The sequence below is a fragment of the Oncorhynchus keta genome, chromosome 13 (genome assembly GCF_023373465.1).
Source record: "Oncorhynchus keta strain PuntledgeMale-10-30-2019 chromosome 13, Oket_V2, whole genome shotgun sequence".
In the NCBI taxonomy this organism is placed as follows: domain Eukaryota; kingdom Metazoa; phylum Chordata; class Actinopteri; order Salmoniformes; family Salmonidae; genus Oncorhynchus; species Oncorhynchus keta.
Genome location: NC_068433.1, coordinates 21,356,016 through 21,376,971, shown reverse-complemented (window position 1 = coordinate 21,376,971; position 20,956 = coordinate 21,356,016). Strand labels below are relative to the sequence as shown.

At 42.1% G+C, this 20,956-nt stretch overlaps 1 protein-coding gene across 7 annotated transcripts in view; it reads left to right on the top strand.

Annotated features, from left to right (window-relative positions):
* Positions 1–20,956, top strand: part of dock11 (dedicator of cytokinesis 11) — a 102,722-nt gene that overhangs the window by 4,309 nt on the left and 77,457 nt on the right. For all 7 annotated transcript variants that reach the window (XM_035783636.2, XM_052459689.1, XM_035783634.2 and 4 more), the window contains exons 2-8: positions 5,693–5,809; positions 6,406–6,495; positions 8,296–8,378; positions 10,954–11,020; positions 13,834–13,929; positions 16,601–16,735; positions 18,041–18,221. In XM_035783636.2, the coding sequence (XP_035639529.2) occupies positions 5,693–5,809; positions 6,406–6,495; positions 8,296–8,378; positions 10,954–11,020; positions 13,834–13,929; positions 16,601–16,735; positions 18,041–18,221 (769 nt within the window). The remainder of the gene's footprint in view (positions 1–5,692; positions 5,810–6,405; positions 6,496–8,295; positions 8,379–10,953; positions 11,021–13,833; positions 13,930–16,600; positions 16,736–18,040; positions 18,222–20,956) is intronic.

Below are 20,956 nucleotides of genomic sequence, written 5' to 3'. Positions count from 1 at the left end.
ATTAAATAAAGGTGTAAACAAAATAAATAATAATACTATTTTTTTAAATTGGCACCCAAAAATACCGATTTCTTATTGTTATGAAACTTGAAATCGGCCCTAATTATCCGGCCATTCCGATTAATCGGTCAACCTCTAGTTTACATACACTCAATTGGTATTTGGTAGCATTGCCTTTAAATTGTTTTACTTGGGTCAAAGGTTTTGGGTAGCATTCCACAGCTTCCCAGAATAAGTTGGGTGAATTTTGGCCCATTCCTTAAGACAGAGCTGGTGTAACTGAGTTAGGTTTGTAGGCCTCCTTGCTCACACACGCCTTTTCAGTTCTGCCCACAAATGTGCTATAGGATTGATGTCAGGGCTTTGTGATGGCCACTCCAATACCTTGACTTTGTTGTCCTTAAGCCATTTTGCCAGAACTTTGGAAGTATACTTGGGGTCATTGTCCATTTGGAAGAACCATTTGCAACCAAGCTTTAACTTCCTAAGTGATGTCTTGAGATGTTGTTTTAATATATCCACATAATTGTCCTACCTCATGATGCCGTTTATTTTGTGAAGTGCACCAGTCCCTCCTGCAGCAATGCACCCTCACAACATGATGCTGCCACCCCCGTGCTTTACGGTTGGGATGGTGTTCTTTGGCTTGCAAGCTTCCCCTTTTTCCTCCAAACATAACGATGGTCATTATGGCCAAACAGTTCTATTTTTGTTTCATCAGACCAGAGGACATTTCTCTAAAAAGTACGATCTTTGTCCCCATGTGCAGTTGCAAACCGTAGTCTGGCTTTTTTATGGCGGTTTTGGAGCAGTCTTCCTTGCTGAGTGGCCTTTCAGGTTGTGTTTTCGGACTCGTTTTACTGTGGATATAGATACTTTTTTACCTGTTTTCTCCAGCATCTTCACAAGGTCCTTTGCCGTTGTTCTTGGTACTTTTCGCACCAAAGTACGTTCATCTCTAGGAGACAGAACGCGTCTGCTTCCTGAGTGGGATGACGGCTGCGTGGTCCCATGGTGTTTATACTTGCAAACTATTGTTTGTACAGATGAACGTGGTACCTTCAGGCGTTTAGAAATAGCTCCCAATGATGAACCAGACTTGTGGAGGTCTACAATTTTTCTTCTGAGGTCTTGGCTGATTTCTTTTGATTGTCCCATGACGTCAAGCAAAGAGGCACAGAATTTGGATGTAGGCCTTGAAATATATCCACAGGTACACCTCCAATTGACTCAAATTATGTCAATTAGCCTATCAGTGGCTTCTAAAGTCATGACATAATTTTCTGACATTTTCCAAGCTGTTTAAAGGCACAGTCAACTTAGTATATGTAAACTTCTGACCCACTGAAATTGTGATACAGTGAGTTTTAAGTGAAATAATCTGTCTGTAAAACAATTGTTGGAAAAATTACTTGTGTCATGCACAAAGTAGATGTTCTAACCGACTTGCCGAAACTATAGTTTGTTAATTAACAAGACATTTGTGGAGTGGTTGAAAAACAAGTTTTAACGACTCCAACCTAAGTGTATGTAAACTTCCGACTTCAACTGTACATGAATACACATGCGTGTGTGTGTGTGTGTGTGTGTGTGTGTGTGTGTGTGTGTGTGTGTGTGTGTGTGTGTGTGTGTGTGTGTGTGTGTGTGTGTGTGTGTGTGTGTGTGTGTGTGTGTGTGTGTGTGTGAGATAGAACAATGACTGGGGGAGGGAAGGAGTGCGAAAGAGAGGGACAATCACTGTGCACCAGCTGAAAGGGAAATAGTTTATCTAAAGTCCAGCATGTCCTCTCCCCACACTCCCTAATTCCCTGGACAGCAGTACAGCATACTCTCTGTTACATGTGCCAGGTGGGACACACTTACAGCTGAACTGTGGCAGGGTGTTTGAGCCGGGAGTCCTAGAGAGGGGCCTGGTGGTTCTCTGACATGTTAGCTGACTGTGTCTCTCTCTCCCTTGAGTCTTTTCCCAATGTCCTTGGCCACTGGTCAGTGGTCACTGCAGAACAGTCTCCTCTAATATGGATAGAGCTCTACCACATTCTGGGCTGCATGAAACTGCCCTCAGGCCCAGGAGTCTATTACCTTACATAGAGCAGATTACATTGTATTCAAGCCAGGCTTACCCTATGTCATATTTTCACCTGCTTCTGCTGAGCCTTGCACTATTGTTAGAATGAATTATTATTGACGTTTCCTAGTTGCTTCTCCTTGGCTGACTTGCTTTGTCCTGGACTGATTCACATGACTTTTCTCTGAAACTGTCTTTGAATATAGGATATGAAATCATTCACTTCTCTATGAAACTCTCAACAGGATGCAGTGATGTGGTGGAGCAGCCATCTTTTGTTTTGTGATTGTGTTGCCTTGGTAACATGTCAGACTGAGCCACTCTCCAATGGCTGATGAAGTTAGAACTCCTGCAATAACCTGTGCCCTGCTACGCTCATTTTCACTCACTGCGGCAAGCAACCCCCCTCTGCACTCCCTGGCGTCAAAAAAGAAACAGTAGCCAGGAACTAAGACCCTAAGGTCAAAGGTTTTAAGGCATTTTTACAACCCTGTGCAGTGCCTAACCCCTCTGCAGAGTACTTCAGTAGGGACCATGTAACACAGTCAACCTCTGGTGTCGGAGTGTTGGACTCCAACCCCTCAAAGGACATTCTGTTGAACTAGACTACTGCGCCATGTGATCACAATCCTCTCAATGTTTTGAGTGATCCTCCAGCTGCTCTAAAGATCTCTTCCAGTCCAGCAGTCAGCCTAATATTTTCCCCTCTTTCCCTCTGTTCATGCTCTCTCTCTCTCCTCTGGTTATTAAAAGATTTAGATGCACTATTGTAAAGTGGCTGTTCCACTGGATGTCATAATGTGAATGCACCAATTTGTAAGTCGCTCTGGATAAGAGCGTCTGCTAAATGACTTAAATGTAATGTAATGTAATGTTATTGTTTATTTCTCTCTCTCTCTCTCTCTCTCTCTCTCTCTCTCTCTCTCTCAATTCAAAGGGCTTTATCGGCATGGGAAACATATGTTTACATTGCCAAAGCAGGTGAAATAGATAACAAACAAAAGTGAAATAAACAATCAGAAATGAACAGTCAACATTACACTCACAAAAGTTTCAATGGAATAGAGACATTTTAAATGTCATATTATGGCTATGTCCAGTGTTGTAACGTTGGGCAAATAGGGGAAGTAAATACACATACATATGGGTGGTGTTTACATGGTGTTTGTTCTTCACTGGTTGCCCTTTTCTTGTGGCAACAGGTCACACATCTTGCTGCTTTGATGGCACACTGGGATATTTCACCTAATAGATATGGGAGTTTATTAGAATTTGATTTGTTTTCATATTATTTGTGGGTTTGTAAATCTGAACTCAGTTTTCACCTAATTGTCTGCCTTCAAGGTTTCTCTCAATAGCAAGGTTAAGCTCACTGTCTGTACATAGTCAAAGCTTTCCTTCATTTTGGGTCAGTCACAGTCCGTTTTTTGGTTAATCATTTCCAATGTGTCAAGTGATTATGTTTTTGTTTTCTGGTGATTTGGTTGGGTCTAATCGTGTTGCTGTCCTGGGGTTCTGTGGGGTCTATTTGTGTTTGCGAATAGAGCCACAGGACCAGCTTGCTTAGAGGACACTTCAATAGGTTCATCTCTCTGTAGGTGATGGCTTTGTTATGGACAGTTTGGCAATAGCTTCCTTTTAGGTTGTTGTAGAATTGAACGGCTCTTATGCCCTCTAACCTCTAACCTCAGTCATCTTTAGTTCAGGGAGAGTAGCTTCTCTCTGTCACATTGACAAATCTCTAGTCCAGCAGAGCAGAACAGATCAGGTGGGAAAAGAGCAGAGTGATGTTTTTCGGTCTCAGCTTCCAAACAACTGCCCAGACAGAGGAAAGCTGAAACACACTGTGCTTTTTCACAATTACACCATGCTGTTAGTGGGTTGTGTTACTCGTCTGGGACTCTGGTCTGTTTTGTACCCGGTCCACAGCCACCCTTATGATACTCTGTCCCCTCTACGGATCATATTGAGGGGGAGAGATGAAACGCACTGTGCTTTTTCACAATGACACCACCATTCAGTAGCTAGGAGGACTTTATTGGTCAGTCTCGGGCATCGTCCCAAATGCGTGTCTTTTTGTCGAGGCAAAACTTTGTGTGGAAGGTACTACGCAGCACTCTGGCGCACTCAACGTTGTTGATATACGTTGGCTTTCGCTGTAGGCCTATTTGTCAGGGAAACTGTGAAGCCAGCTGTATAGCTTATTGCCTGTTTCTGTTTTAGTATTTTATTAAAGAATGTGAAACAATGTTGCGTCTGTTTGCTGATTTTCATTAAATCGTGAATAGCTGTTCTTTATATGGACTAAATAAATGTGTTCATATGGGCAGAATATTATATATAGGCTATAGCATACCAAATGTTGATCAGTTATGAAAATGAAACATTTAATGTGGAAAAAGGCCAACATTTGTACGTTTTTTATTTTTGAAGTCTTTGTCACATGACTATAAACATGGAAAGGTTTTTATAGTAGGTTAGGCTATATTGGGTTCTCACCATCATTATTATTATTCACATCACTACAATTCAATCAAGTCACAATTATCAGATTTGGTATTGACATCAGTGAGCAGGCTTTGTGAGTCAGGAGAGACACATGGGTAGCCCTACCAACGGAAAATGTCTGAAAACAAAAATGATTCTGAAATTCAGACCACAGAAATCCCAATGTTAATATACTGAACAACAATATAAACGCAACATGCAACAATTTCAACGATTTTACTGAGTTACAGTTCATATAAGGAAATCAATCAATTGAAATAAATAAATGCTAATCCATGGATCCTACTCCATGGATTTCACATGACTGGGCAGGGGCGCATCCGTAGGTGGGCCAGGGAGGGCATGTGCCAAGCCAATCAGTATGAGATTTACCCCACAAAAGGGCTTTATTACAGAAAGCAATGTGTAATGATCATGCTGTTTAATCAGCTTCTTGATATGCTTTTGAACGGGGTATGGTTGTAGGTGCCAGGCGCACCGATTTGAGTGTGTCAAGAACTGCAACGCTGCTGGATTTTTCACACTCAACAGTTTCCTGTGTGTATCAAGAATGGTCCACCACCCAAAGGACATCACGCCAAATTGACACAGCTGTGAAAAGCATTGGAGTCAACATGGGCCAGTATCCCTGTGGAACGCTTTCGACACCTTGCAGAGTCCATGCCCCTATGAATTTAGGCTATTCTTTGTGCAAAAGGGGGTACAACTCAATATTAGGAAGGTGTTCTTAATGTTTTGTACACTCAGGCTTACTTTAGCTTACTGCTTACAAAAGAGCTAACAAATATTGTCACAATAAACAACATAGTGCTTTAAGAAAGACATGGAAAATACATGACCAAGCAAATCTATCCAACGTATGTGAAGGAGTGAGTGAGGGTATGTGCCTTTTGTGTTTATGTGTCTGTCTGTCTGCATTTGCATTGTCTTTTCTTGTTAGCACTGATTTAGCTGATAGCTGCTTTATTGAACAAAGGTTTTTAATTGGCTTACTTTCCTGCCCTCATTGTAAGTTGCTCTGGATAAGAGCGTCTGCTAAATGACCGAAATGTAATGTAAATGTGTGGTAGCTTATCTGTGTGTCTCTTGGTAACTTGACTGTATGTTCCTCTACAGGAGCAGCCTAAGATCATTGAGCCGTTGGACTATGAGAACGTGGTGTTCCAGAGGAAAGCCCAGATCCACAGTGACCCTCACAGAGACCTGTTGCAGTGTCCTGTCGACGACATCTCGGTACACACACGCACGCACGCACGCACGCACGCACGCACACACACACACACACACACACACACACACACACACACACACACACACAGACACATGAAACATTTGTTTAGTTTGTTAAAATTCAATGTTTTATTTGAGAATATTTATAAAAGTGACATACTCTTTCAAATATGTTCCTAGAAACACTGGTTAACCAGGCACACATTTTGTACGGTAGCTAGGGAAAGCATTGCGACATATATCCCCGCAGTAGCATATAATATGAATACCAGAAAATACTGCAGGAACAGTGGTTTATTTTATACCAAGATCAGCAAATTCTGTGAGAATTGACCCAGGGGGGGCGTTCTTATAGATTTCTGTTTCTACGAAAAAGTGTCTTTTCCCATTATTCACCAGATCACAGCCTTGTATTAGTCAAAACCAATCGACCCAGCCAGTCCAGTTTAACTCAATCACTGACAGATTATTGGGACTCTTTCAAATGCACATTATTCAAACACACGTGGTTCTGATCAGGAGACACAAAGCAGTAAAAGCCTAAACGACTGTTCACCCTCATCTCTTTCCAACCCCGCCCTTTCTCCCTCTCTGTGTAGGAGTCTCAGATCTCTCGTCAGAGGAGGACCGTGGTTCCCTCCGTGCCCCAGAATGCAGAGAGGGACGCCAAGAGCCTGTTTGCCAAAGAGGTACTCATTCAGTCGACCCTAGTACACAACAAAAAAATGCCTATAGACAAAACTTGACAAGGCTATATCGTAATAGGAATCAATAGGAACTTTGAGGCCTGACCAGAAACAAACTACTGGTTGGTCCCAATCAAGAGATGTTGACCTGTTAACTGTTACTCAGCGAGCACCATACCTAAAGCAAAAACTTGACAACTTGACTAGAGGTCCACCGATTATTATTTTTCAACGTGATACCGATTATTGGAGGACCCAAAAAAAAGCCGATACCGATTAGTTCATTTTTACATATATATTTGTAATAATGACAATTATGACAACAATACTGAATGAACACTTTTATTTTAACTTAATATAATACATCAATAAAATCAATTTAGTCTCAAATAAATAATGAAACATGTTCAATTTGGTTTAAATAATGCAAAAACACAGTGTTGGAGAAAGTGCAATATGTGCATTGTAAACTTTTAAATTCCTTGCTCAGAACATGAGAACATATGAAAGCTGGTGGTTCCTTTTAACATGAGTCTTCAATATTCCCAGTTAATAAGTTTTAGGTTGTAGTTATTATAGGAATTATAGGACTATTTCTCTCTATACCATTAGTATTTCATATACCTTTGACTATTGGATGTTCTTATAGGCACTATAGTATTTCCAGCCTAATCTCGGGAGTTGATAGGCTTGAAGTCATAAACAGCGCAATGCTTGAAGCACAGTGAAGAGTTGCTGGCAAATGCAGGAAACTGCTGTTTTGAATGAATGCTTGCGAGCCTGCTGCTGCCTACCACCGCTCAGTCAGACTGCTCTATCAAATATGAAATAATAGACTTAATTTTAATATAATAAACACACAGAAATATGAGCCTTAGGTCATTAATATGGTAAAATCTGGAAACAATAATTTCGAAAACAAAACATTTATTCTTTCAGTGAAATACAGAACCGTTCCCTATTTTATCGAATGCGTGGCATCCATAAGTCTAAATATTGCTGTAACATTGCACAACCTTCAATGTTATGTCATAATTCTGTAAAATTATGGCAAATTAATTACGGTCTTTGTTAGGAAGAAATGGTCTTCACACTGTTCGCAACGAGCCAGGCGGCCCAAACTGCTGCATATACCCTGACTCTGCATGCACAGAACGCAAGAGAAGTGACACAATTTCCCTAGTTAAAATAAATTCATGTTAGCAGGCAATATTAGCTAAATATGCAGGTTTAAAAAATATATATTTGTGTATTGATTTTAAGAAGGGCATTGATGTTTATGGTTAGGTACACATTGGTGCAACGACAGTGCTTTTTTCACGAATGCGCTTGTTAAATCATCACCCGTTTGGCGAAGTAGGCTGTGATTCGATGATAAATGAACAGGCACCGCATTGATTATATGCAACGCGGGACAAGCTAGATAAACTAGTAATATCATCAACCATGTGTAGTTAACTGGTGAATATGTTAGGATTGATTGTTTTTTATAAGGTAAGTTTAATGCTAGCTAGCTACTTACCTTGGCTCCTTGCTGCGCTATCGTAACAGGTGGTCAGCCTGCCACGCAGTCTCCTCGTGGAGTGCAATGTAATTGTCCATAATCGGCGTCCAAAAATGCAGATTACTGATTGTTATGAAAACTTGAAATCGGCCCTAATTAATCGGCCATGCCGGTCAACCTCTAAACTTGACATACAGTGACACTTTTCTGGCATGGTGTGAACTGTGAACTCTTTATTACCCTGGTCTCCTGGTGTTGTAATGTTACTAATTGAGCTCTAATGTTGACCTGTTTGGCAGTGCATCAAGACTTACAACACGGACTGGCATGTCATCAACTACAAATATGAAGCGTACTCGGGAGATTTCCGCATGCTCCCAACGTAAGTCTAGAATAGAAAAGCTGTTGATACACGCTTGCTTCCAAGGTGCTATAAATCTGGAAAAGAAAAGCCATTGATAGAAAGAAACATCATAGAAATGACCAGATTGTAGATAGGAAGCAAGGTGTAGATGTATTGACGATATAGACTAGCTATTGATCCATTGAGGATTTAGACTAGCTGTTGATCCATTGAGAATATAGACTAGCTATTGATCTATTGAGGATATAGCCTAGCTTTTAATCCATTGTGGATATAGGCTAGCTTTTGATCCATTCAGGACATAGCCTATCTTTTGATCCATTGAGAATATAGACTAGCTGTTGATCAGTGAGGATATAGACTAGCTATTGATCCATTGAGAATATAGACTAGATTTTAGTCCATTGAGGATACAGCTTAGCTTTTGGTCCATTGAGGATACAGCCTAGCTTTTGATCCATTGAGGATACAGCCTAGCTTTTGATCCATTGAGGATACAGCCTAGCTTTTGATCCATTGAGGATACAGCCTAGCTTTTGATCCATTGATATAATAATAATTTATAATAATATACAGCCTAGCTTTTGATCCATTGAGGATACAGCCTAGCTTTTGATCCATTGAGGATACAGCCTAGCTTTTGATCCATTGAGGATACAGCCTAGCTTTTGATCCATTGAGGATACAGCATAGCTTTTTATCCATTGAGGATACAGCCTAGCTTTTGATCCATTGACGATACAGCCTAGCTTTTGATCCATTGACGTTATAGCCTACCTTTTGATACTGTACAAAGACACACTATTGAAACGATCAGAACCAAGATACAGTAGAAAGGAGTATGTATTGAGTATATAGTTCTTCACACAACAACCCTCTCTCTCACACAACAACCATCTCTCTCACACAACAACCCTCTCTACACAACAACCCTCTCTCTCACACAACAACTCTCCTTCCACACAACAACCCTCTCTCACACAACAACCATCTCTCTCACACAACAGTCCTCTCTCTCACACAACAACCCTCTGTCACACAACAACCATCTCTCTCACACAACAATCCTCTCTCTCACACAACAACCCTCTCTCTCACACAACAACCCCCTCTCACACAACAACCCTCTCTACACAACAATCCTCTCTCTCACACAACAACCCTCCCTGTCACACAACAACCCTCTCTCACAACAATCCACAAACAACCTCCTTCCACACAACAACCCTCTCTCACAACAACAACCATCTCTCTCACACAACAATCCTCTCTCTCACACAACAACCCTCTCTCACACAACAACCCTCTCTCTCACGCAACAATCCTCTCTCTCACACAACAACCCTCTCTCTCACACAACAACCCCCCCTCTCACACAACAACCCTCTCTACACAACAATCCTCTCTCTCACACAACAACCCTCCCTGTCACACAACAACCCTCTCTCTCACACAACAACCCTCTCTCTCACACAACAACCCTCCCTCTCACACAACAACCATCTCTCTCACACAACAATCCTCTCTCTCACACAACAACCCTCTCTCACACAACAACCATCTCTCTCACACAACAACCCTCTCTACACAACAATCCTCTCTCTCACACAACAACCCTCCCTGTCACACAACAACCCTCTCTCTCACACAACAATCCTCTCTCTCACACAACAACCCTCTCTCACACAACAACCATCTCTCTCACACAACAATCCTCTCTCTCACACAACACCCCTCTCTCTCACACAACAACCCCCCCTCTCACACAACAACCCTCTCTACACAACAATCCTCTCTCTCACACAACAACCCTCCCTGTCACACAACAACCCTCTCTCTCACACAACAACCCTCTCTCTCACACAACAACCCTCCCTCTCACACAACAACCATCTCTCTCACACAACAATCCTCTCTCTCACACAACAACCCCCCCTCTCACAAAACAACCCTCTCTACACAACAATCCTCTCTCTCACACAACAACCCTCTCTCAGTTAACAACCCTCCCTCTCACACAACAACCCTCTCTCTCACACAACAACCCTCTCTCTCACACAACAACCCTCTCTCACACAACAACCCTCTCTACACAACAACCCTCTCTCTCACACAACAACCCTCCCTCTCACACAACAACCCTCTCTCACACAACAACCCTCTCTCACACAACAACCCTCTCTACACAACAACCCTCTCTCTCACACAACAACCCTCCCTCTCACACAACAACCCTCTCTCACACAACAACCCTCTCTACACAACAACCATCTCTCTCACACAACAACCCTCCCTGTCACACAACAACCCTCTCTCTCACACAACAACCCTCTCTACACAACAACCATCTCTCTCACACAACAACCCTCTCTCTGACACAACAACCCTCCCTGTCACACAACAACCCTCTCTACACAACAACCATCTCTCTCACACAACAACCCTCTCTCTGACACAACAACCCTCTCTCTCACACAACAACCCTCTCTCTGACACAACAACCCTCCCTGTCACACAACAACCCTCTCTCTGACACAACAACCCTCCCTGTCACACAACAACCCTCTCTCTGACACGACATGTGTTTTCACAGTAAAGGCCTGAAGATGGACAAGCTGCCGGCTCACGTATTTGAGATCGATGAAGACACAAAAGATGAGGTGAGTGGAATGTTAGGCCTGGGGGTGATGGACCTGTGTGTGTGTGTGTGTGTGTGTGTGTGTGTGTGTGTGTGTGTGTGTGTGTGTGTGTGTGTGTGTGTGTGTGTGTGTGTGTGTGTGTGTGTGTGTGTGTGTGTGTGTGTGTGTGTGTGTGTGTGTGTGTGTGCACGAGAGAGAGAGAGAGAGAGACATTGATTATCAGACGATGTTGAGTGGTCTGGTATGCTCAATGGTATTTTGTGTGGCCAGTTCACTCACGTCCTCTAGGCCTTGTTGGCTTGGTGGTGGTCATGTTTTTAAAAAACTTTTGACTTTGAGCATAACATCAACACATTGCTGCATCCCCCCAAGGCGTTTTAGAAAAGATGCTAACAATACAATGCATCAAATAACAGTAATTCAATAGAGATACTGTAGCTTACATCCAGAAACCCTAACCGCCACTGTGCCACTGTGATGTGGTTTTGTGGCGGGAGAGCATTTGCAGCTGTACTCAGTAGGGTCTACAGCCACAGCCTGTTTCCAGATGTGTTTGTGCTATCTTGCCTACGCCTATGGTCATTGTCACATTAGGAGTAGGCAAGACAGCACAAACATATCTGGGACCAGGCTACTGCAGCCAACCAGTACAGCCAGTAGCTGTCCTCATCACTCCTCTTTAGCAGTGAAACCAGAGCTCTACTTTTCTAAAAATAGTTATCATCGACTCCCCCCTCCCTCATCGGCCTGGCCGGATGTGGATAAACTTCACATTAAAAAGGGTTGTAATTGAACGATTGAAGGAAAATAAACAGCTGCCAGACATATTTCTGAGAGCACAGAGCAGACAGTAGAGGCTATCACTGAATCACTCCAGGGCCTCGGCTACAATGGAACCCTATTCCCTATATAGTGCACTACCTTTGACCAGAGCCCTATGGGTCCTGGGCCCAAATGTAGTGCACTATACAGGGAAATAGGCTGCCATTTTAAATACACCAAAGTACTAAAGCGAGAGGGAGAAAGAGAGCAGAGCAGAGGCTATCTATCAATCCAGGCAGCACAAAAAGAGGCTTGCTAATGTTACATGACTTACAATGTCCTTTATTACTACACCCCAGACATCTTGTCTCCGAGGGAGAGAGCAGTAATTAATAGTGTATCAAATCAAATAGTTTTGGCACATGCGCCGAATACAACAGGTGTAGTAGACCTTACAGTGAAAGCCCTTAACCAACAATGCAGTTTTAAGAAAAATAAGTGTTAAGAAAGTACTCAAATAAACTGAAGTAAAAACATAATAATAATAAAAATAAAGAAGAAAATAAATAATAAATAATTACGGAGCAGCTATATACAGGGGGCACCGGTACAGAGCCAATATGCGGGGGCATAGGTGAGTTGAGGTAATTGAGGTAATACATGTAGGTTGAGGTAAAGTGACTATGCATGGATAATAAACAGAGAGTAGCAGCAGCATACAAATGTGTGTGTGTGTGGGGGGGGGGGGACACACACAATATTTAGTCTATATGTGACATTTAGGTTTCTCACATGGGTGGCACAAATTGGGATATGGGGGAGGATATATGGGTATATGCAAATTAAAACTGTAGTGTAATATACTATTGTAATTACTGTAATGTTTTGTGGACTATGCTGGTTTTGGAGACATTATTGTAGTAATTACTGTAGTGTTTTTGCAGTCTGTAGCATACTGCAGTATTTACTATAGTATTCTACTGTATACAACAAAATTATATAGTAAGAATTACACATGGCAGAGGGATACTACAGTGTGTAGTATAGTATACTACAGTTTACCACATAATTATATAGTAAGTACAGGAGTATTCTATAGTCAACTGGAGTATTTTTTTCATGTGGGATTGATAGAGGATTGATAGAGTAAAGGGGTGGATAGAGGAATGAAGGGGGTTCTCAGAACGCCACTCAGAGCAGGGGAATGGTGGGTGTGTTGAGGGAGGACAGAGGAGAGAGCTCAGCCAATTGGATTACAGGACAGAGCTAGAGAGAGGCGTACTTACGATCGGACGAGTGCAAAGGATAGTGCCACTTCTCAATTTGTTAACTGAGCTGTGTGTGTGTGTGTGTGTGTGTGTGTGTGTGTGTGTGTGTGTGTGTGTGTGTGTGTGTGTGTGTGTGTGTGTGTGTGTGTGTGTGTGTGTGTGTGTGTGTGTGTGTGTGTGTGTGTGTGTGTGTGTGTGTGTGTGAGATAGCTACAGTATGGCATTTCTCTGTATATCCCAACAGCAGTAAAAGGATTAGGTATTCGATTGGGAAACATATTTACTGTGTGTGTGTAAGTGTCTGTCCTTTGATTGGCAATGTCCTTGTTACGGATAGTAGTGTTGGGATAAATGGTCTCATGGAGATTTTCGCTGCAAATGAGTTGAGTTGGTGAAGTGATGATTGTGGTTAAATGGGTTAAATGACTCTGACCCATTCATGGGAAGCAGAGAAATTATCTCCATATCTCTCTGTATGAATTATGTATGTCTGCACATTGTGTGTGTGTGTGTTAGACTCAGTGACAAAAGTTATTTTGTTTGTGAATGTGGGATTATTATTTCTGTTTGTGTGATTGCATGGGTGTTTGTTTGTCTGTGTATCTGTGCAAACATGTATCTGTGTGTTTGTCTGTGGGTGTGTGTGTGTGTCTGTGGGTGTGTGTGATGTGCATTGATTAGCCTATTGATTGTATATCCATACCCGTTATCAATACTAACTCTCCTTCCTTCGTGTGTGTGTGTGTGTGTGTGTGTGTGTGTGTGTGTGTGTGTGTGCGTGCGTGCGTGCGTGCGTGTCACCAGGACTCGTCCTCTATGTGCTCTCAGAGAGGGGGTATCATGAAGCAGGGCTGGCTGCAGAAAGCCAACATCAACAGCAGCCTGTCTGTCTCCATGAGGGTGAGTCAGAACAGCTCACCCACCATCCTTGTCTACTGATTATAGAGTGCATTCAGAAAGTACTCAGACCCCTTGACTTTTTCCCCGAAAATGTACATTACAGTCTTATTCTTAAATTGATGATTTACAAAAATATATATATTCCGACCCTTTGTTATGAGACTTGAAATTGAGCTCAGGTGCATCCTGTTTCCATTGATCATCCTTGAGATGTTTCTACAACTTGATTGGAGTCCACCTATGGCGAATTCAATTGATTGGATATTTTTATGATTTTTAAAAAATGTAACCTTATTTAACCTATACAGGTGTTTGTCATTGAGATATCATCTCTTTTTCAAGAGAGACCTCGTGCAACAGCAGCAGGCAGCAGGGGGAACAAAGTTTCAGACAAAACAACTTATATACACTAACACAATATTGAACAGTACTACACACATACAGTACAACAATTACATATTACGTAAAGAAACACAAATGTCATAACTAAATTATTTGGAAAGGCACACACCTGTCTATATAGTGCCACACAGTTGACAGTGCATGTCAGATCCAAGCCATGAGGTCGAAGGAATTGTCTTTAGAGCTCAAATACAGGATCGTGTCGAGGCACAGATCTGGGGAAGGGTACCAAAACATTCCTGCAGCATTGAAGGTCCCCAAGAACAAAGTGGTCTCCATCATTCTTAAATGAAAGAAGTTTGGAACCACCCAGACTTCCTAGAGCTGTCTGCCCGGCCAAACTGAGCAATCAGGGGAGAGGGGCCTTGGTCAGGGAGGTGACCAAGAACCGGATGGTCACTCTGACAGTGTTCCTCTGTGGAGATGGGAGAACCTTCCAGAAGGACAATCATCTCTGCAGCACTAAACCAATCAGTCCTTTATGGTAGAGTGGCCGGAAGACGGAAGCCACTCCTCAGTAAAAGGCACATGACAGCCCGCTTGGAGTTTGCCAATAGGCACCTAAAGGACTCTCCGACCATGAGAAACAAGATTCTCTGGTCTGATGAAACCAAGACGGAACTCTTTGGCACCATCCCTATGGTGAAGCATGGTGATGGTAGCATCATGCTGTGGGGATGGTTTTCAGTGGCAGGGACTGGGAGACTAGTCAGGATCTAGAGAAAGATGAACAGATCAAAGATCAGAGAGATCCTTGATGAAAGTCTTCTCCAGAGTGACCTCAGACTGGGGCGAAGGTTCACCTTCCAACAGGACAACAACCCTAAGCACACAGCCAAGACAATGCAGGAGTGGATTCGGGACAAATCTCTGAATGTCCTTGAGTGGCCCAGCCAGAGCCCAGACTTGAACCCGATTGAACATCTCTGGAGAGACCTGAAAATTGCAGTGCAGCGTTCCTCCCCATCCAACCTGACAAAGCTTGAGAGGATTTGCAGAGAGGGATGGGAGAAACACCCCTAATACAGGTGTGCCAAGTTTGTAGCGTGGCACACCTGTATTAGCACACCATACCCAGGAAGACTCAAGGCTGTAATGGCTGCCAAAAATGCTGCAAAGGGTCTGAATACTTATGTAAATGTGCTATTTTTTATTTTCAAAAATGTCTAAACACCTGTCTTGCTTTGTCGTTATGGGGTATGGGGAAAACATTTTTAAAATCCATTTTAGAATAAGGCTGTAATGAAATAAAATGTGGGAAAAGTCAAGGGGTCTGAATTCTTACCGAATGCATTGTAGATGTACAATAAATGACGTAGATCATGTACCACAAAAAACTGTGCAGGCGTTTGTTCAGCACTAACATACCTGATTAGGGCCCTATAAAATCAGTTATATATAAATGTTTGGTTTTTTCCATTTTGTTTTCCCAGGTTTCAGTTTTTTCCCATTTCTTTCAGGTTTTCACTCTCAAAATATTTTTTTTAAATATAAAAACAACACAATTGGATGTTCTAAGTCCATAACAATGCTTAAACCACATCAGGAGACCACTTGAGGACTTGGAAATATCAAGTAGATTTTTATTTTGGAGTGTACATAACCTTTAATTCAGGTGTGCACCAGCAAGAGACGTGTTTGCTTAGCTCTGTTTCTGATTGTAGAGTTTGCTAATCACAAATCACCAAATAATCATAATATCATTATGCAGGTAGGCATAGGCAACTTTGTCGTTAACATTTTCATTTCGATTTTTTGGGGGAAAGCCTTTCCATCTTCCATAAGACGGTTATCATTAGCATCAGCGCTAACGGCTACACAAAGTGGTAGACAAACAAACACACACCCACGGACAGGGCCATTCCCGCGTTGCCTCTTCAGAAATAAATAAAGAAGGCAAATAAGAATTAGTGATGCATTTTGTTCATGCCTTATGATAACCCGGGAGCTGTTTTATAATAATCCTGAGCTAATTAGTTTTCGAATAAATTAAATGCATTTTTGAATATTGTTCAATTCCGTTTTAATGTCTGGATTCCGTGATTCCTTCCATGTTCTCCGCATCGCGGATCTGATAGGGCCTTACCTGACTCAGCTAATCAAAAAAAGTACAACTGTATTTGAATGCCACAACAATACATTTGATCAGCAGCCTTATCTACCTTTGTATCCACACATCCACTAGACTGTACAGCAGATGGACACTTAGAAATAAAAGCGGCGTGGCTATTGGATGATTTTGAATTGCAACCCTTCTTCTGATTATCAGGTGTTTAAGAGGAGGTATTTCTACCTGTCCCAGCTGCCAGACGGCTCCTACATCCTCAACTCCTACAAGGATGAGAAGAACTGCAAGGACACCAAAGGATCCATCTACCTGGACTCCTGTATAGATGTCATTCAGGTGACCTGGGCCCTTATACACAAAGAGTCTCTGAGTAGGAGTGCTGATCTCGGATCAGTCTGGTCTTTTAGATTACAATTCCTTAGATTACATGGACGGGGGAACTGATCTAAGATCAGCTACTTTGAGATGCTCATTGAATACGGTCCCTTAATTTCACCTTGACGTCGTGTGGTTGTTGTGAATAATACAGTACGGTATATCTTTGTATATGGTTAATGTTTGTTCCTAATGTGTCCCGGGAATAGATTGATCATTTGCTTACAGAGGCACACCATCCGCTCTGGGCTTTATGGAGACAAATCTAAATATATTGTCTTGTCTGTCCTAGACGCTAGACTTTCCTCCTGCCAGCCATGGTGGGAAGTCTGTGATAATCAAATAGATCATTCTATGTTAATACAATTAATAGGTAATCATTCTCTGGAGGCAAAAATGGCAGCAGGACACTCAGAATTAGGCTTTTAACACAACAGCCCACTGGGAATAAAACTTGTTGAATCATCGTTGTTTCCATGTCATTTCAACAAAGAATTCAATGTGAGGACGTTGGATCGACTTGGAAAATGGATTGGATTTGCAAAAGTCATCAACGTAAGGGAATTTCGTCATTTTTTCACCCAACTTTGAACCTAAATTCAATATGGTGAAATTTTTTGTTGATTTCACATTGAATTCACGTTGTTGACAACTTTCAATTGTAAACCAAACTACACGTTGAAATGACGTCTGTGCCCAGTGGGATTAGTTGCTAATAAAGATTTAGGCCTAAATCGGCACCTAGCAGCATTTTAACCAAAGGCTGTTATACTAGCTGTCCAGACTGTTTTATAAATGTGCAATAATCATAAAACACAATATAGGGAATTGGCAACTCGTTCTCATTCTGAGAAATACGGTATTGATTGAACAAAGTAGACAGGCTAGCATGCTGTTCAAACAGTTGGAGACAGACAGAAGGCTGTGTTCATAACAATTCTACTGTTCTGCCTCGTTATCTAGCTAGCAATTAGATCCAAGTTGGCTAAACTTGAAATGTAAATATTAGCTGTCTACTCACCAGCACGTTTGAGCATTGAGCCGAGTGTTATTAGGTTATATGCTGATCCAACCAGATGTGCTCTCTTTCTCTCCTCCCCAGCGCCCTAAGATGCGCTTTAACAACTTTGAGCCACAATGTTTAAATGACTCCATCTGAACGTCTATATTTTCACCCCATGTGCCCTAAGATTGGTTGGAACTACTTTAAGATTATGTTACTAAATGACTCCAACCAACCCTCTGTTCCCTGTCCACCCCCTCCAGTGTCCTAAGATGCGCCGTAACGGCTTTGAGCTGAAGATGCAGGAGCGCTACAGCCACCTCCTTTCTGCGGACAGCGAGGCGGAGATGGAGGAGTGGGTGGTCACCCTGAAACAGGCCCTGCAGAGCAGCACTGAGGGAGGAGACAGGAGGAACGGAGGAGACGGCCTAGACTGTGCCCTGGGTGAGGATGGACTGGACACACAAACACACACACACACACACATTGTATGCTGTACTCTCCTAGACCTGCAGTTCAACATCTTACAGTTTTTTACAACCACTTTGGCACTAATTTCAGAACCTTGTGGTCATTTTTCAAAACTCTAGACGCACAACTCAAAACGGTCATCACTTGTAACACAGGCTGTCCAATCTTCAAAACATTGCATTGTGCATTCATATCTTTAAAGGAACCTTGCACTTTCAGAATCATTGGTTCAAATAACTAGTTTATCATGAAATACCATAGGAACATTCATTTAGATCACCCACACACAAGATACTGTATAGTTGTTCACACAATCATTAAATATTGTAGTACAAAATTGTTTCATGATGATGCTACACATAAATACATCACTGTAAAAGGACTAGTAGAGAGAATACTACAGACACAGTGGAATCATTGAACAAAATCTGAAATGTATTGATGAAATACAATAAAATCACAACATAGGTTTTTTGAATCAAAGCAAAAATAATCAGCTACAAAAAAGAAAAAAACTACAGTAAAATGTAGATCGCAGTATTCCTCACCTGGTTTACTGTAAAAAGCAAACCAAAGGATTGATTACTGTACCTCTATATTTCCATCAACCCTGTCTTGTGGATTTGGCCACAGGTTCTCAGCCACATCACAATGGATGTTTTCATTAGCCAAACATCTTGGGAAGAATCTTCGGGCATGGCGAATCATTGCATGCGTCATCCATGGCCTGGAGAAGCGTGGCTTGTTCGAGAAGGCACCTAATCATATTCCTTCCACCTCCATGTGGAGAAAAAATCCTCAATCGTGCTAAGGAACGGAAAGTGGGGGTAAGTACAGGGTGGTAAATTGTGGATGGGCCTGAAACCATGCTTGCACCATTTGAGCATGGTGGAACCTGACATTATCCCACACAATGACATAGGTCACGCCATCAGCTCTACAGACGTGATTTAGCTCATCAAGGAAGGTTACAAGGAGAGCTGCATTATATGATCCAATACGAGGTCTCCGTACCACCACACCATCTTCCAATATAGCCGGACACATGGTGATGTTGTCCAGGTCCTTGGATGGTTGCCCGTTGGCCAATGAAATTCCGACCTCTCCTCCTTGTTTTGGCCAGGTTGAAGCCTGCCTCATCCAAAAAGAGGAATTTGTGATGGTTTTCGTCAGCATCCAGCACCATCACCTTCTAAAAAGACGTCTTGGAAAGAGAATTACTGATTACAATGATGTAGAATGTTGGGGGGATTTTTCACAACAGCCATCTTGAAACTGAACATACCTGAACATACTCAGTCCTCAGTTGCTTCACTCTGTCTGCATTTCTTTCTAAAGTCACATGGTATAGCTGTTTTAGAGACCCCTGGTGCCATTTCAGCATGGCTTCCACATTGTTCAACATGTCATTTACCAAGATGTGCTGCCGAATTTCTGTAAGGCGAATATAATTTCTGGCCCGAACCAAATTGACCACACCCCGCTCTTGTTGGTCTGTCAGAATTTTGCCTCTGCCTCCCATATTTGACCTAGTCTCAATTCTGCAGGGAAAATTACACTAAGAACACATTTAGTAATAATAAATAATAATAATATATGCCATTTAGCAGACGCTTTTATCCAAAGCGACTTACAGTAATGTGTGCATACATTCTACGTATGGGTGGTCCCGGGAATCGAACCCACTACCCTGGCGTTACAAGCGCCATGCTCTACCAACTGAGCTATAATCATTTAGTCACATCACCTACACCGTGGTACATGTTGGCATGCAGTATACAGTGGTTGCCCCACCAAAAGTTTTGCGATAATGCTGCTGTAATTTAGTACGGTACCCTACGTCACCACTTCATTGCTCCAGACCAGCGCAAGGGGGAGTTAGAACACTGTTTATGCTTTTGGGTCCTACTGTGTCTCTAACTGACAATGAATGGGCGACATAAACCTAAATAGAAACTGATAATTGTGCACGACTTCAGTATTACTTACTAAAACTGTTGTTACACTAAGGTTTTTATTACTTATTTTGTTAGGATTATTTTGTAATGTCGTCCACTCCCGACCGGTCCTGTTGTACAGCGCTTGTGTGGTGCAACAGTCGTAAGACACTGCATAGCAGTACAAGCTGTTTTGCTACAGATGCTGGTTCAATACCTGTGCCGGGCTTCGACTGGGCAACCCATGAGATGACTGAAGGTTTTTGGTTTCTCTCCCTCTAAAAACATAAATAAATTATTCTAAATAACAAACTGGCTTTATTTACAAATTAGTAACAATGTCTCACCCCATGTTCAAGAATTGCCTTTTTCTTGCTCATTTTACGTTATTTGAAAACAAAATTATCTCCAAAATATTGTTATTTTTTAAACAAAGCAATTATTCTCATTAATTTAGAATTATTATTATTAATTTAGATATTCTCACTGATATATTATTAACCCTGTTATTAGCAGGACAATATACTGTATATAGTTCTCCAGCTGTATCCACTGAAAGCGCGTGAGGTTCAAGGCACGAGGGCAGGGGGCACGGGACGGACCTAGCCCATGGGGAAGGGAGGAGGAGGAAGGGCACTGTGCTACCCCACTGGGTAGCACAGAGCAACACTTCCATGGGCATTGCACTAATAATGGTGCTGACTAGGGAAACGTTCCTGCTGTTCTTAGTGCCAGTCTGCACATTCAAACTAAAACAATGTAACTAATAAT